This window comes from Phalangium opilio, unplaced genomic scaffold, assembly GCF_054372755.1.
Source record: "Phalangium opilio isolate 3A_F unplaced genomic scaffold, DU_Popi_V2 ptg000002l_1, whole genome shotgun sequence".
NCBI lineage: Eukaryota > Metazoa > Arthropoda > Arachnida > Opiliones > Phalangiidae > Phalangium > Phalangium opilio.
The window spans coordinates 7,119,540-7,134,106 of record NW_028324144.1 but is presented as its reverse complement, the minus strand read 5'-3'; the positions used below and the strand labels follow the sequence as shown (position 1 = coordinate 7,134,106).

Here is a 14,567-nt window from a genome sequence, read left to right as displayed (position 1 = left end):
ATAATAGAAACCTGTTCAATCTTGGCAACTCTCTGCTATAGGCGTTGTGTATTTTACTTGTACCTGCATAGGCCTAATGATGTCGTAATCACTCGAAATCTTTTTTATTTGATGAAATAATTAGAAAATCTCTTAAACAAGTAGAAATTTTCTTGGACAATTAACGATTAAGGCAAAATTCAAAGATCATAAAATCAAGTTCTGACCATTGATTTGTGAAATTATAGTCGCGTGAATATTCCTCAAACTTAAGCTTCATCGCGACAAAATTCTAATTCAAGTTTAGTCAGTTTTCTTTTCATGTTCGTTCGATAATTATTAATTCATTCAGCTTGTACTCTGCTATTGGCTTTTCAGACTTACGCAATTCTTGTTATGATAAATTCGAGGTTTCGAAAACGCCCTTGCAAACCATTATATTAACAGCCCAAAAATCAGGCGGCGGTGATACGAGTATAGACGAAGACGACGACAGTTCCGCTTGTTTACCTTTGACCCCTGAACGTAGCAAATCAGATCTCCCATCAGTAGCTTCCGCCGCCATATCCGCGGCTGCCATTGCTTCGGCGGGCGGAGAAGACGATCCTGCCGACGTCGAGCCTGGCGGGGAGGTCGGGGTTCAAGACGAGGGAGGTGGAGGGGAACCGCCACCTGACCCGATTGACCTTCCGAATGGGAGGGCAATCGGTGTAGCCGAAGCCCCTGATCTCGGGGATGATTCTGAAACTGAATCAGCCAGTGACGAGGAGAAGGTAGTAGAAGCTGCTGTTGAAGACCAAAATGAGGTATTGGTATATGTACGGGGTATTTCTAGGGTGTCTTTAGGTATCGTGCGAGGGTCGTGTGCCCTCGTCTTTTCCATTTTAAGAAGACTTAAATCTCCCGACGGATTTGGGTTCTTTGCACTCTTATAGGGAACAGCCGCTAAAGAATCGGAAGCTGGAGCTGAAATGTCTGCCTTAGTTAATTACATTCAACCCGTTAGATTTCACTCATTCGAACACGCTGAAAGTAAGTACACGTTTTTCACTTCTTTTAAAATGGTACTAATTTAAGCGCTCGACTATAGTATTAGCAAAATAGTTTTATTGTCTAGATTTTGACATAATTTATTTCGCAAAATCAATGCACGAAAACTATTAAACCTTTGGTTTTCGCGACAGAATACGGTACATGGCATATTGCGCCATTACGAAAGGAGTGAGCTACGTTTTTAAATGTATTTAAAATGTATTTAAAATTATTGTTGAAGCGAAAAAAAATCGACAAACATTTATATCCTACCATCTTGTATAATTCGCATGGATTTCTTGAACAACCAAATGGCACGGTATAGACATATTCGGCATAGTTAAACGCAAAATAAAACATGTGACGGAGTTCCCTTTTCTGTGAACTTGAATAACGCAAGATTATCCAAACTTTTAGAAAGAAACCGAGGCTACGAAATATCCAGTTTTGTAGAGACGCAGGCCACTAGTCTTCTCAAAGAATATCCAGTTGAATTTGTCAAGTATCCTTATGAAAAATAAATAATAATAATAAATGAATAAATATAAAAAGAAATACAAATCTGTTTCGCCCTCGAAAGCAGTGGTTGTCGATTCTTTAATTCCAATTTACCCCAGTTACAATAAAAGACAACTGAGTAGGATATACCCCAAAGGAATGCGAACCGATTCCAGTAATTACATGCCACAGGTTAGTTCCAAATATTTATTAACAAAGACAACTTATTCCAAAGATGATAAATTTTCATATTTAAATCTTTCAGGTGTTTTGGAACGCCGGGTGCCAGATGGTGGCGTTAAACTTTCAGACTTTAGATTTAGGTATGCAATTAAATTTAGGAATATTCGAATACAACTGCCGCACGGGATACTTACTCAAACCGGACTTTATGAGGCGGAATGATCGTAAATTTGATCTCTTCACCGAATCCACCGTAGACGGTATTATAGCTGGCACAGTTTCAGTCAAAGTACGTTTTTACACTTGAAATCTAAATTATTGAAGACAGTGTTTATATAATCACCTTTATTTTACTGTGTATATTTTAGATATTATCTGGTCAGTTTTTGTCAGACAAACGAGTTGGAACGTACGTGGAAGTGGACATGTACGGTTTACCAGCTGACACTGTGAAACGGAGGTTTAAAACAAAGACTCTTCCTGCCAACGGGATCAATCCCATTTATGACGAAGAACCATTTGTATTCAAAAAGGTAAAAAATCAATAATAATTTTTAAGGAAAACTTAGAAACAAGTAAGACGTCTTTGTCAACAGTAAAGATATAATTTTTCATCCAAACTAAATTCCCCAAAAATATTAAGTCTCATTTTGTTTGTGCGACTAATTCCGAAATTCATCGGTTTGTGTTGCGAAGATAAAATATACCAACAAATATAGAGAATTTATGCGCAATGAAATAAAATTCCCTCGAAATACTAAGTTCATCTTTAAATTGTCTACAAAATTTGTTCGAAACTTATGAATACCTGCCTGTTCGTATGGATTACGCTGCAGCGATTTAATGTTTATAATCAATCCCATATTTCATCAAACTCTGAGAAACTCAAATTACTTACTCTAAATCTTGTGATTCTATGTTTCATTTTGTATTTGCAAAGGTTGTACTTCCTGAACTAGCGTGCTTGAGGATATCCGTTTACGAAGAAAACGGCAAATTCATTGGCCATCGCGTTCTTCCAGTGGTCGGCCTCCGACCAGGATATCGTCATATTCAATTACGGAACGAAGCCGGCCAGCCTCTCACTTTGGCTTCCTTATTTGTGCTCATAACAGTCAAAGACTACATTCCAGATGGACTTTCCGGTAAAGTTTTCATAGTGAATAAACACCGAGTTAAGTTATCTAATTTCTAAAACAAGCGTTTAAATACAGAATTGGCCGACGCGTTAGCGAATCCTATCGCATATCAATCGGTGGTAGAAAAACACGCTCATCAGCTAGCGTTGATGACGGACGACGAAGATTTGGAGGAGAAAACTAACGAGAATCGTGTAAAAAGGCAGTCTCAGGTAAGCAGTAATTTTTGCGTGATAATCAACTGGTTGTTTTAATGTTACCCTTATTAACCAGCCTGGAGAAGGAAGGAAATCGGAAGATCGAGGAACACACGTAAACATTTCTCGAGATTCCAATACTGGGGACACTACGAAAATGTCCTCCTCAATGGGAGGAGGAGGCACTTCAAAACCCAGCTCTAGCAATGTCAACGGAAGCGTGCACAGAACGTCCACGGCCGGTAGCACGTCTCCCTTACCCAACACGCTCAACAGACAAGATACTCTTAGCAGTAAGAAACCAAGAGAAATTTCGGTTTGTTATAAGCAATAGCTAACAAAATTTTTAACAGAGGGACACAATACTTCCATAAAAAGTATTCCCGATGATAATTCGCAAGAGAGACAGCCTTCGCTATTAGGTTCGTAAATATTTACGGGGTATTTCTGTTGAGTTTTTAGAGCAGTTACAATGTTATGAACATCGATTTCGAAACGATTCAATTTGTAAAATATAAATGGGTTGAATATTGATAAGAAAAATCTCAGACAGAGATATTTATGGGTTTATAGAAGCTGCAGATATCAAGGCTGAATCGTTGGAGAAAATTCGGGAGCACAAAATCGTACTCAAGGTTTTGGCCAAACAGGAGAAAGATTTGCAATTGCTGCAGAAGAAGCACGAAAAGGTGCGGGAAAAGGAGAAAGAACTGCAGCAACAACGAGAAGAGAAATTGCTCAAGGCCAGGGAAAGTAAACAGATGCAATTGGTGAAGACCACGAGTAAATTGGCCAAAAAATTACCAGCCGCTGAAGTGTAAGTTTCAATGATAGTTGCTTCCATTTATTCAAAAATTCCATATGTTGGGCTTGAGAGTTGAATCAAAAAATCATTTAAGTACGATTGTGTAGTTTGGCTGATACCAAGTGCCGAAATTAATTTCGATGATCTTGATCTTTATGACTTTTCTTAAGGACGGGTTAATTATTTAGTAAATGTGGACAATGTACTGATTTTTTCGGTTCTATTTCAAATTGAAATGTCAGAGAGTAGTTTAAGTTAAACTTTACGACTTTTGGTCGCAAATGTTAGATTAGATCGTCATGCACGAGTTATACAATGACTTATGATACACTGTGCTCGTTTTCTGGGCTTGAGTGTCCTCAAATTGAAGGTTGGACGAATGTTATCAGACAAATTACACAGCTGTTCAGAAAGTGTTTATGATCAACCATAGCACAGCAAAATAAATACCCGATAAATCAACCGTAACTAAATTCTTTTTCAGACAATTGTTAAAAAGAAGGAGCGAGGTCGATATCCAGCTAATGAGTGCCGAGCATCAAGCGAAATTGCAAGAACTGAACCAGAGTCATTCGCAAAACCTCTGCACACTTTCGCAAGAACAATATCGCGCTGCAATGGAATTGCGGCAAAAGTATCAAGAACCCGTAAGTAATCAAGACAGCTGACTTTGAATGGAGACTCACGTTGTTCTTTTATAGCTTTACAACGCAATTGAAAAAGCAATGCAATTATCTCAAACGGCGCAAATTGAATGTCTTAAAAATTTGGCAACGAGGTAATTAAAGATTGCAATGAATTTTGTGAAAATGAGTTGTCTTCTCTAACGGTGACTGATACTCGTGTTTAGAGAAGCGTCCGAGCTTATGAAAAGGCTTGAAGCGCAGACGAAAGAAGATATGCGAAATTTAAGTAAAAAGCATAAAGATAAGAGTGAAATGGACCGGGTTAAACGTGAACTTAATCAGAAACTAATTGATCAAGCTGTAGCTGAGAGACAAAAAGTAAGTCATATTTGCTTTTATAACGCGGTGAATTCACCATCCTTTAATATTTATAACGCTGTTCATTAATTTTATCTCGGAAGATTTGAATTAGGAATTGAAATTAATCTGTTTAAATCTAGTGATACTTCGTATTAAAATTATGGTCAACGACTTTAGGTGCAAGTTAAAATTTGGTGCAGAGTTAAATTCCACTAAGAAGCTTAATTACTTTTTAAAAATATGTAAAAGAATATTTCAAAGTGCCAAATTTTGGTTTGCATCTATATTTCGATACAAATAATAGATGTTGGTAATAATAGTAAAAACGAGAATTAATATAGGGTCTAAATTTTATAGATAAATACGTTGTTGGATAAAAAGATAGTGGAGCTGGAGAAACAACACGCGGAAGTTCGGAAACGATTTGATGAAGAGAGGCAAGAAGTGAGTGATGTATTTTTATGAAAGGATAAGGTCACACTATTATTTCAATCGAAAGAGCAATTAAATCAATTACTGGCATAAGTAATGTGAAGCAGACTGTGGAAAATCCTTTAAGTTGTATTACAATTGTTAGGCTTAACAATTAATGAGTCTGACGCATTAACTGGGAACGAGCAATTAACTTACTGAAACCTACGCGTTAGGCAGCGAAAAGTCGTCCATTGGTTTTTTTCCAGAATGATTCGAATTTTAAATTCTAATTCAATTATATGTTCATTCGAATTAAAGAAAATTGATAGCGTGACCCTACCCTCTAAATTTGCTTGTTTTCATCTCCTCCTCGCTTACTCACGCTTATTGTGCATCATTTTTGTCTCTTTTCCCCATTCTTTGTTGGATCCCTGTTGCGAACCTTAACGAAACGACCATAAAGGCTAATAAAAAGATCATCGATGAATATGATGAACTATGCCAAGAAGCGAAAGATCAGTACGAATCTCAGTGTAATCCCAACCCCATCACTTCCAGCTGCGAACCTAATATCCCCGAGAGTACGGAACTTTAACAACAACTCCCCCTCGTCTATTTTCTCTCGTAAAAAATATCCATCTCACTTTCATGGGTTTTTCATATGCGCCAAAATATTTTGCAGCATCTGCTGGAGCTCTTAAATCAGGTAACGAAATATACTGATACTTTTTTCGTCCATATTTTATAGCACGGTATTTGTAACAATCCTTACGAAAATGGAGAATTGAGAAAAACTGGATCAGAAGAAACCCTTTCTTTTGATCAAAAAAGTCATGATTGAAGATCGCATTTGGCTGACCTTTTTTAATTACGAACAATTTTCTTGATCCGGCCTTGATTAATAGTAATATCTAAGTAAGATCTAGTGACCAATCAGATTATTTTCGTAATGGATTAGCTTAGCACTATATTACTAACTTTTCAATTAGTAAAAATTCAGATTATTAACTAGGGCAGTAGGGCTATGCAAATAGTTATTTTCTTTAGTGTAACGAAAAGATACACTCGAATTTGTCGTTGTGAATTCATTTCTTTCAAGTTTTTTGCAAAACCCCATTTCTGAACGCGTAGCAAGTAGACAATAACCAATTTTAACAATTGTTATTGCCAATTACGCCTATAAAATCTGTACATTTTCATAGTTGAGGCTTTATTATCCGTTATAGTTTCCGCTTTGGTAATGTTATTATCGTTATTTTCATGTTCAGGCTCCCTAGATTAGCCAACTTTCTTTGATGCGATATTTTTCAGCAATTTGTATTAATACGCCCCAGCTGTTCCCATTACATCAAGCGAGCTAGAAAATAGCATCAAAAGCAAATGGAGCTAAAAGAAAGTGAAGTACTGGGGAGGATGAAAGCCTTCATAGTGCCCAGTATGACATTTACAACTGAATATCTCGCTTTCTCTCTAATATTTTGTTGTTTCTATTTGCATTTGATAACATTTACTAATAGACTTACTTGCAATTATTTCGGTAATATGAGTTGTTGTGACAGAAATAACATTAACAGAGTAATATACGGATGATAAAGCTAGGCAAAATTATTCCCCATGAACTCTAATGTATTTTTCATTCTATTTTAAACCAACGAATGTGGTATGCAATCTAGAGAGCTAAAAAAAGCAACTTTGAAAATACAGTATTTCCATATGTATGCGGCACTTCGAGGCTGCATCAGTTTTTTGCGTAATCAAACAGAATAAACGTATAATAACAAAAGAAACAACGATAAACATATATGGAAGCAACAAAACGTATAGTAAATTTTGTTCAACGCAACAAGTGTAACAATAAAACAAGAACTTTTTAAAAATAAATAAAAAATGGTGCTGCGAGTCCGAAACTTGGGTGCCACAGGCTACGAAATGAAACAGAAAACGAAAGAACACAAACTTCAAACACAAGATATCGGTATAATCTATTGCCGAAAATGCCACGTTTTTTTAATTCAACAGAGGCATTAGGGATAAATGCTGGACAAAAGCGCGTTCCTCATTTGTTTCGTTTCGAAAAACTTGATTGTTGAACCAAATTCAAAAAAATCCATTTGAAGTTTTTCATTCCAGAAACTTAAGTTCATCGTAATCTACCTTTCTCTGACCCCTAATTTTAATTTAGTCGCGATATTAATCATATTAAAGAATGGCAAAACTACATAATTTTTATACTTTTAAATGCGTTGGACGAAAATGTTACACGCTTCTAGTTGCGATAGTTATGCAAGTTATTGATACAATCCTGGCAATGCCGATCAAAGTACTCGTTAGTGTTGCTATTTTATTGATGTCCGTTAATTCCTACATCTACTCTTATTCGTAGACTGATGTCTTGTCTGTTTTCCTTAAAAGTAGGTAATCGGTTAAGTTACTCAATTTTACCAAACTGCATTCGCCAAGTTGAAGAATATTTGGTTCATGACATGTAGGCCTAGTATTTATAATACCCACAAATGTTACACCGTCATATTATAAAAACTGAAATAGGTAAAATTACAAATTTCTGTTAATTTCAAGGATTTCTTTTCTTGCTTATAAATTATTACAATCCTTCCTAAACAAATATAGCATTACAGCAAAGTGAAGTGTAACATTTATTGTTATTATTTTACGTACGATATTATTAAATAACTTATTACGACCTTAAGTACGCAGAAATCAGCGTAAGGAGAGGGGCTAATCACTCTTGTATTCCCAGTACAGCGATTACGCGTAATCCATTCAGCAGTGTCAAGAGCAGGACTTCTAAAGCTTATGCGTAATCACTTTAACGCAGTGAAAGCAAAGCGGTTATGGAGTGATTCGTCCCTTGGTGCAAAGAAATAAATTTGGCATCGCAGTGATTTTTAAAACAACTTGGGTACTCCTTTTAAGCAAACTATAGAAACTTTTCACTTTGGGTCTGCATTGTCAGGATGAAGCAATCTATATTTTTCTTTAGGCAAAACTAAAAACCGAACCGAATGATTGTGTCTCAAATTGTGCAAAATCGAGGATATTTAGATTTAGCCACGTGACGTAAAAACAGCCATAAATGGTTTCTACGCAAAACAAAAGTCTCAAATGATTATAAGAAATAGAGATATAAACTATTTGCCCCGCTTGTCTCCCCCGTTTTTAATAAAGCGAATAGATATTAGAAGAAAACTTTCCCGGCCCATTAAAATATGCGAAGAAAGAAACGTCTTTGCTTCCTTTTCACGATGTTGCTCACTTACGTGTTAGTATTTTTAGTTTGTAAGAAAAGAAAAAATGAAATTATTGAATGTACATTGTCATACTGTATAGGCTATTGTAAATTTTTTCAATGTTTTTAGGGAAAGGGTAGGGCAAAATTAATGGGACAAATATATTTAAATTTAAGAAAATACTAACGACAAAACCAAACAAACAAACATGATTACGTGAATCGTTGTAATTTTTGACGTTGGTGCCAAGTGAAAATTTTCATATTTTATTTTCACTAATATATTGAGAAATGAGTCACACGAGCCATTCATTGTTCGTAGATTTAAAGTGAACTTGTTTTTTATATTATGTTGTGAATTTACACTGGATTACTGGGACTGAATTATAAGATAGCCGAGTTTTGATTTCTTACAATTGTTAATTTTTTTTTGCCTATCCGCGATCCATTTTCATGGTACATTCCCAAAATAATTAATTTTAAGTTAGATTAGATTTTAGGTTTATGGATAGTTAAAATTGCATTGGTTTATGAAAATGAATGAAACATATTGGGTTTGCGAGTTATAATTACAATGGTGAACCGCTTGTCTTCCAACGTTAAAACACCTATATTTATTTAATTTTTTTTTATTATTATTATTATTTAGTTTTTTTTTTATTTCTATCTTAATCCGAAAGTTATTAAGTTTGTAAGATAAATCTGGGTATTTTAGTCTAAATTATAAAAGATTTTCGTTACAAATTATATTGGGATTTAAAAATTGTAAACTAATGGAATGTTGACGATCATATTTTGATTGAGGAAAAAATAATAATGAGAAGAAAAGGCGGGCCTGGTTCGTTCTACAAGGTTTTAGAATGATTACCAGTATTGAAGTCCTAAAGCCTCCTAACTGTGGTTAGATAAACGGTCTTCTTTCCTACTCATTATTATGTCTTCCATGATGGTATATTTGAGAGTTCCTTGAAGTTATGGTTAAACATTGGATGATTTTGCTTAACAGATTGGGTTCAAAGTGCTTTTTGTTTAGTTGAAGTTTTTTTAAATTAATTAATATGACACCGTTTCCTCACTTCAAGGAACCCTGGAAACGCGATCATTTTCAATCCAAGAAATGAACATGATTTTAAATAACGAGTTTTAATTTTTAACTGAATAATTTATGAGCCATATTTTTGCTATCAAAAATATCTAAATGGTTTTCTTATAAAATATTTTTTAATTGATTTATATTTGGTTAATTTTGAAATGGCATCTAAACACAAAGAAGGTATTTAAAAACTATGGTTAAAACGTGATTATTAGGTTTACGTAAAAACATACATCGTTGTGATAACTATAAAAAATTTAATACAAGTTTAAAAAACACGGATATATTAAAAACTAAGTGGTTTATATATATTTAATATATATAAAAATTAGAAGTTTTTTACTTTTTAAAGCCACGCTGAAAAAAATAAATAAACTTCATTGAGAAAAACGCTATTTGCTCATGTATAAAGGTTGTTTCATTACATAGAACGAGAAAAAATATGATTTAAAAATACTCTTGTATAAAAATTAAGCAGTTTTTGGTCAAAAACTCAAAATTAAGAGTATTACATTTTAAGAACAATTTTGGTAACCACAGTTTTTCTTAGATGGTAAATTAGACTTTCAAACTGAGACCAAAGGTATGGAATTAAATGGGAAAATTTTTTTCGTTTAGCTGACCAAACCTGTATCAATGTTTTTATCGAATGTCAATCCTTCGAATTCACGACATATGTGTTATATATTGGCACTGTTTGTTTAGCTCTCTTATATTTGTTTTGTACAGCGACAGGGTTCTTATTCTTTGAGGTGCGCTATGTTGTGTTGTCAGTCTCAAGACACGTGATCAGATGCTCTCTGATTGGCTATAGTTCGAAATTGCTATCAAGCACTGTACATGTCTGGCAATCATTGTTATTGATGCTCAAAATTGTTGAAGTTGATGGTATCGAAAAAGCCTTGAATTTCGCCACAAAATGATACGCGATTGGTCAGCTTAACACAGCGTGTTTACACGAGAATTAGTGAAAGTGGCCTTCCTCCGAAGGCTGAGAGTTACAACTTGTAGATCATTCGTTTGGATTTGGTAGACGATTTTGATCTCATTTTAAAACTCTAATTGCAATCTTTATGAATCTGTAGTTACCTCGAAAATGTGTTCTTAAATACGATATCCAAATTGGCTAATCTACAGGGTCTTTCATTTTGCTTGGCCCGGGGGTTAAAACAAAACCCACGTTGTGTTAATTTGAGGAAGGGATAAGAAGATTGGGTCCGTATTTTGTACAAGCAAAATAATTTTCAGTCACTTGAAATATGAAGTTGAAACATAAATATTAGGAACTCTGCAAGAAGATTTTAAGATCAATGCCATTGAAGGAATTGTTGAAGGACAGATATTGAAAATTCCGCCATTATCAAACCGAACTCTAAGTTATATAATGAGATTTAACAGCTTTCATTATTTTATCATCTAATGTGGCTTTTGATTTCACTCTGAGCCGAGCAAAATTATAGATTATTAAAGGGGAAATTAGTGGAGTTCTGGAAGTACAAAATTTTAAGTTGATTCGGTTACTACGCAAATATTTTATTGAAATTTCGCTTAGTATAGATGTATCACACATTTTTTGATGTTTAAAGAAAAAATTATAGTTGTCTATGGATGGAAAAACCACCTTAACACCGTTCTTAAATAAGACATTGTAAAACCAACCCACCTAATTCGTGTTAATTAGTTTTAAAATTAAATAACGTGAAATAAATAAATAATTTAGAAAATCGTAACGCATTAACGAGAGAGCACGAATCTAGTTAATTATAAAGAATTACCGTAACAGCAAATTTAGTAAATATCGTATCTATAAACTGTAAACTAGATATGTGCTTAGTTGTATACGAAGAAACATTTTCAAAACAAACAACCCCCAAAAAAAGACTTCCGACGTTTAGGTAATTCAATTTTAAGAAGTATTATAATTTATATTGTTAAAAACTTTAAAAACATTCCCCTCCATAATTATTTCCAAAAGACTGTCTTCTTTTGTAAATAAAATAGCTTCGTTTGTAAAACGATAATTTCTAAGAGCAGTAGAATATTTTGCCCAAATTGTTGATACCCTAAAGAATACGCACGCTTATGAACGTCATTCAATGTGTCCTTAACGCGAAATGTATATAACCAATATAAATACCATATCTTTAATTTTGATCAGCCTGGAGATTAAATAGAAACACCTTGCGTAAGGTAGATGGAATTTTACGGATAACTATCACCGAAATTTGGCTTAAAATCAACAACAGCATTGTTGAACATTTACGCAGTGGCTTCGAATCGGGATGCAAATAGGGTTGGCAGGAAACCGCCAGACTGCTTTTAAACCGCGGAGAGAAACATAAAACCGGTTTGTTAAAAAAGAAATCCAATTTCAATTGTCAGCAACGTATTTATTTTAGCGTAAAAGATGTTATGCACCCAATTGTTGCTTTTATTTTTATAAATAGCGTATTTTGCCAACCCTGCTTGCATAGTTCTTGGCATACAAGACACTGTGCTCGTAAAGGTTCTTGACAAAGTGCTTTGCCGCAAATTAACAGAATTTTGCAGTTACCGTAATTTTCAATCTATCTCCGAATTTCACTTTCTCAACAGAAGTTGTTAATTTAGTTTATTTAATCTCCTTGATGAGAAAAATTAAGGACCATGTATTACAGCTCGATAGTTATTAGTAAAAGATGACCTAAATACGAAACATACCTAAAGATAATCCTAAGAATCCCCCTAAGCAAAAATATTAAAAGAAAAGACATTTTTACCAAATTTTTTAGATAATGTATTCTTAGTAAAACTAAAACTGGTACGGTATATTACGTGAAACAAAATATAGTATTTGTTTTTTCGTTTGAAACTATGCACACAATGTCGAAAGAGAAAGAGAGAAAGAGAATATAAAGTTAAGCCATTTGCATTGTAGGCCTTTGTCTAAAATGGCGTATAATGTGACATAATAATAATAGTAGTACGAAGAAAAGATTTCAACAAAAATTAAACGAAATATGTGTTGTATATAATTATAAATAAACATGTCAAAAATGTCCTAAGTTAATTAAACGAATCCATAAATTATTCAATTAATTAGTCTTGAAGTTCTTTCCAATTTAGATTTCTTGGACACTGCCCAGCAAAGAATTTACAAGAATCCTAATTTCCATTGGACAGAAATCCCATTCAAGCGAAATGCGTGTTTTCGAAACTAGAAGAATAGCGGATTTCGAATTAATTGGATTTTGTTATAATTCCATTAAACCCAATACAGAATGTTGGATTTTGTAATAATCCCATACATCCGAATGCAGAATGTTGGATTTTGTAATAATCCCGGCCCATCTCGTTTCAAACTCTATGTTGTAAAATATATTGGCTCAATGTGAATATGAAGACTATGCTTATTCCGCACAAGTAAATGATGAATATTCCAACCAGGTCCATCAATTTGATTTGCTTAACTTCTCCTGATTCTAATTGCTGGATGCAGAGGAAATATTCTTCGCAGCTTTTCTGTATATAGTGATTGATAAGACCATTCTCAACATAATGAAGTAACCTGTAATAATAATTTTTTTTATAAATTTTTGAAGAGTGTCTCTCCAAGTTATGGCTGCGTGTTAAATAGACAATCTACCATCAAAACGTTGGGTTAAAATTTAAACCTATTTTGTCAGTTGGAAACGTCCCCCATCCGAACACTCCGACTGTTTTCTATCTTTTGCACGCTACGCCATCTGTCGAAACTAAACCGATACTTCACTACGTCATATAAAGGTTAATTTTTACTTGAGACTTTGCTTAAACAATGGATCATTCTATACTATCTATGCAAAATACAATTGCACCGATTTTAGGGCTACAAGGTATTTTGTCTTTGAGAAAAACAACTAGCTTTCAAATTTTTGTGTCTATATATTTCTCTAAGAAATAGAATATCAGTTCAATTTCATTGGGATAAAATAAGGTGTATAAAATCTATTGAACTTTCGAAAGGAAAGAACAAAGAGTCTTGGGAAGTAAGAAATTTAAATAAACTGGACCTGTGGCACGGTTGTTGAGGTACCTTTTAACCAGTAAAATCGTCCCATTTGGGGGCAAAACATAGGCCAATCTGTAAACTCCTTTCACCGGAGGGTAGACCGCTCTTTATACCTGCTCTTTCTTTCGACAACAAGAAAGAAAGTTGACTGGAAACTGTAGGAGACTATAAGTGTGTGTGTGGCAATCAGCTATCAAATTTGAAAAATTTTAAACGTTCAACTGTTTGATTTTTTACCATGAATAAGGTACACATGTTAAACTGTTAAACGAATCATTTAAGGTACAGACGAGATCAGAAGTTTCGGTGCACTTTTTAATAGGCAACTTTAGGTTTCTATAGCACATAGAAAGACGATTGAAGGATTGTTTGAAAGGATATAGTCTCTTCAATACGATTCAAGTCTGTTGGATGTTCTTGTTACTTTATACACAACGTTATGATACAAAAACAGTCACATTTGCTTCTTATTCAAGAGATTCTATGCTTTCCAAAAAGCCTTTCTATGAGCTATATAAACCAAATAGTGCCCATTTTGATCGGGACTGTCTACTTACAAAATGTTGATGTTTTCCTTTGTTTTCTTCGACATATATTTACTAACAGCCAACGCCATACGGCTTCCATATTCAGGTAGTGGGGTTAAATGAAATCCGCACGGTAGATTAGATTTGTATCTTTTAGTAAGTTCAGCTTTGGTGGCCGTGTAGTCTGCCACAAAAAAGTATTCCTTTTGCAATAAAATTTTCATAAAAAATTCGTCGGAATTAGTGTACAAGTCCGCCGTTAGCATACATTCCTTTGGGATGGACTGACAACGCTCCCATATTAGCTTAGCCGCAGGGGCGATGCTGTACTAAGTAGAAATACAAAAAAAAATAATTCAAGGTTTTGTCTGCAAGTATTTAAAATCATGGTTTCTAATTATCAGGCTAGCAGAACACAAAAACAACTTACCTCAAGC

The 14,567-nt window shown here is 34.3% G+C and overlaps 1 protein-coding gene across 4 annotated transcripts in view; it reads left to right on the top strand.

The window, feature by feature from the left end:
* Plc21C (Phospholipase C at 21C) overlaps nucleotides 1–12,627 on the top strand; it is a 244,036-nt gene extending 231,409 nt beyond the window's left edge. Inside the window, exons 13-29 of one of the 4 annotated variants that reach the window (XM_089848920.1) lie at nucleotides 439–797; nucleotides 915–1,011; nucleotides 1,429–1,513; nucleotides 1,629–1,701; nucleotides 1,775–1,981; nucleotides 2,061–2,225; nucleotides 2,633–2,837; nucleotides 2,907–3,043; nucleotides 3,105–3,321; nucleotides 3,382–3,450; nucleotides 3,602–3,845; nucleotides 4,318–4,480; nucleotides 4,535–4,611; nucleotides 4,684–4,837; nucleotides 5,177–5,263; nucleotides 5,697–5,939; nucleotides 6,907–12,627. In XM_089848920.1, the coding sequence (XP_089705046.1) occupies nucleotides 439–797; nucleotides 915–1,011; nucleotides 1,429–1,513; nucleotides 1,629–1,701; nucleotides 1,775–1,981; nucleotides 2,061–2,225; nucleotides 2,633–2,837; nucleotides 2,907–3,043; nucleotides 3,105–3,321; nucleotides 3,382–3,450; nucleotides 3,602–3,845; nucleotides 4,318–4,480; nucleotides 4,535–4,611; nucleotides 4,684–4,837; nucleotides 5,177–5,263; nucleotides 5,697–5,828 (2,471 nt within the window). In that variant the 3' untranslated portion in view covers nucleotides 5,829–5,939; nucleotides 6,907–12,627. Of the gene's footprint in view, nucleotides 1–426; nucleotides 798–914; nucleotides 1,012–1,428; nucleotides 1,514–1,628; nucleotides 1,702–1,774; nucleotides 1,982–2,060; nucleotides 2,226–2,632; nucleotides 2,838–2,906; nucleotides 3,044–3,104; nucleotides 3,322–3,381; nucleotides 3,451–3,601; nucleotides 3,846–4,317; nucleotides 4,481–4,534; nucleotides 4,612–4,683; nucleotides 4,838–5,176; nucleotides 5,264–5,696; nucleotides 5,940–5,981 lie in introns of all 4 variants that reach the window. The other 3 variants (XM_089848763.1, XM_089848839.1, XM_089848994.1) reach the window with 3 other exon arrangements.
* The last annotated feature ends 1,940 nt before the right edge of the window (nucleotides 12,628–14,567 follow it).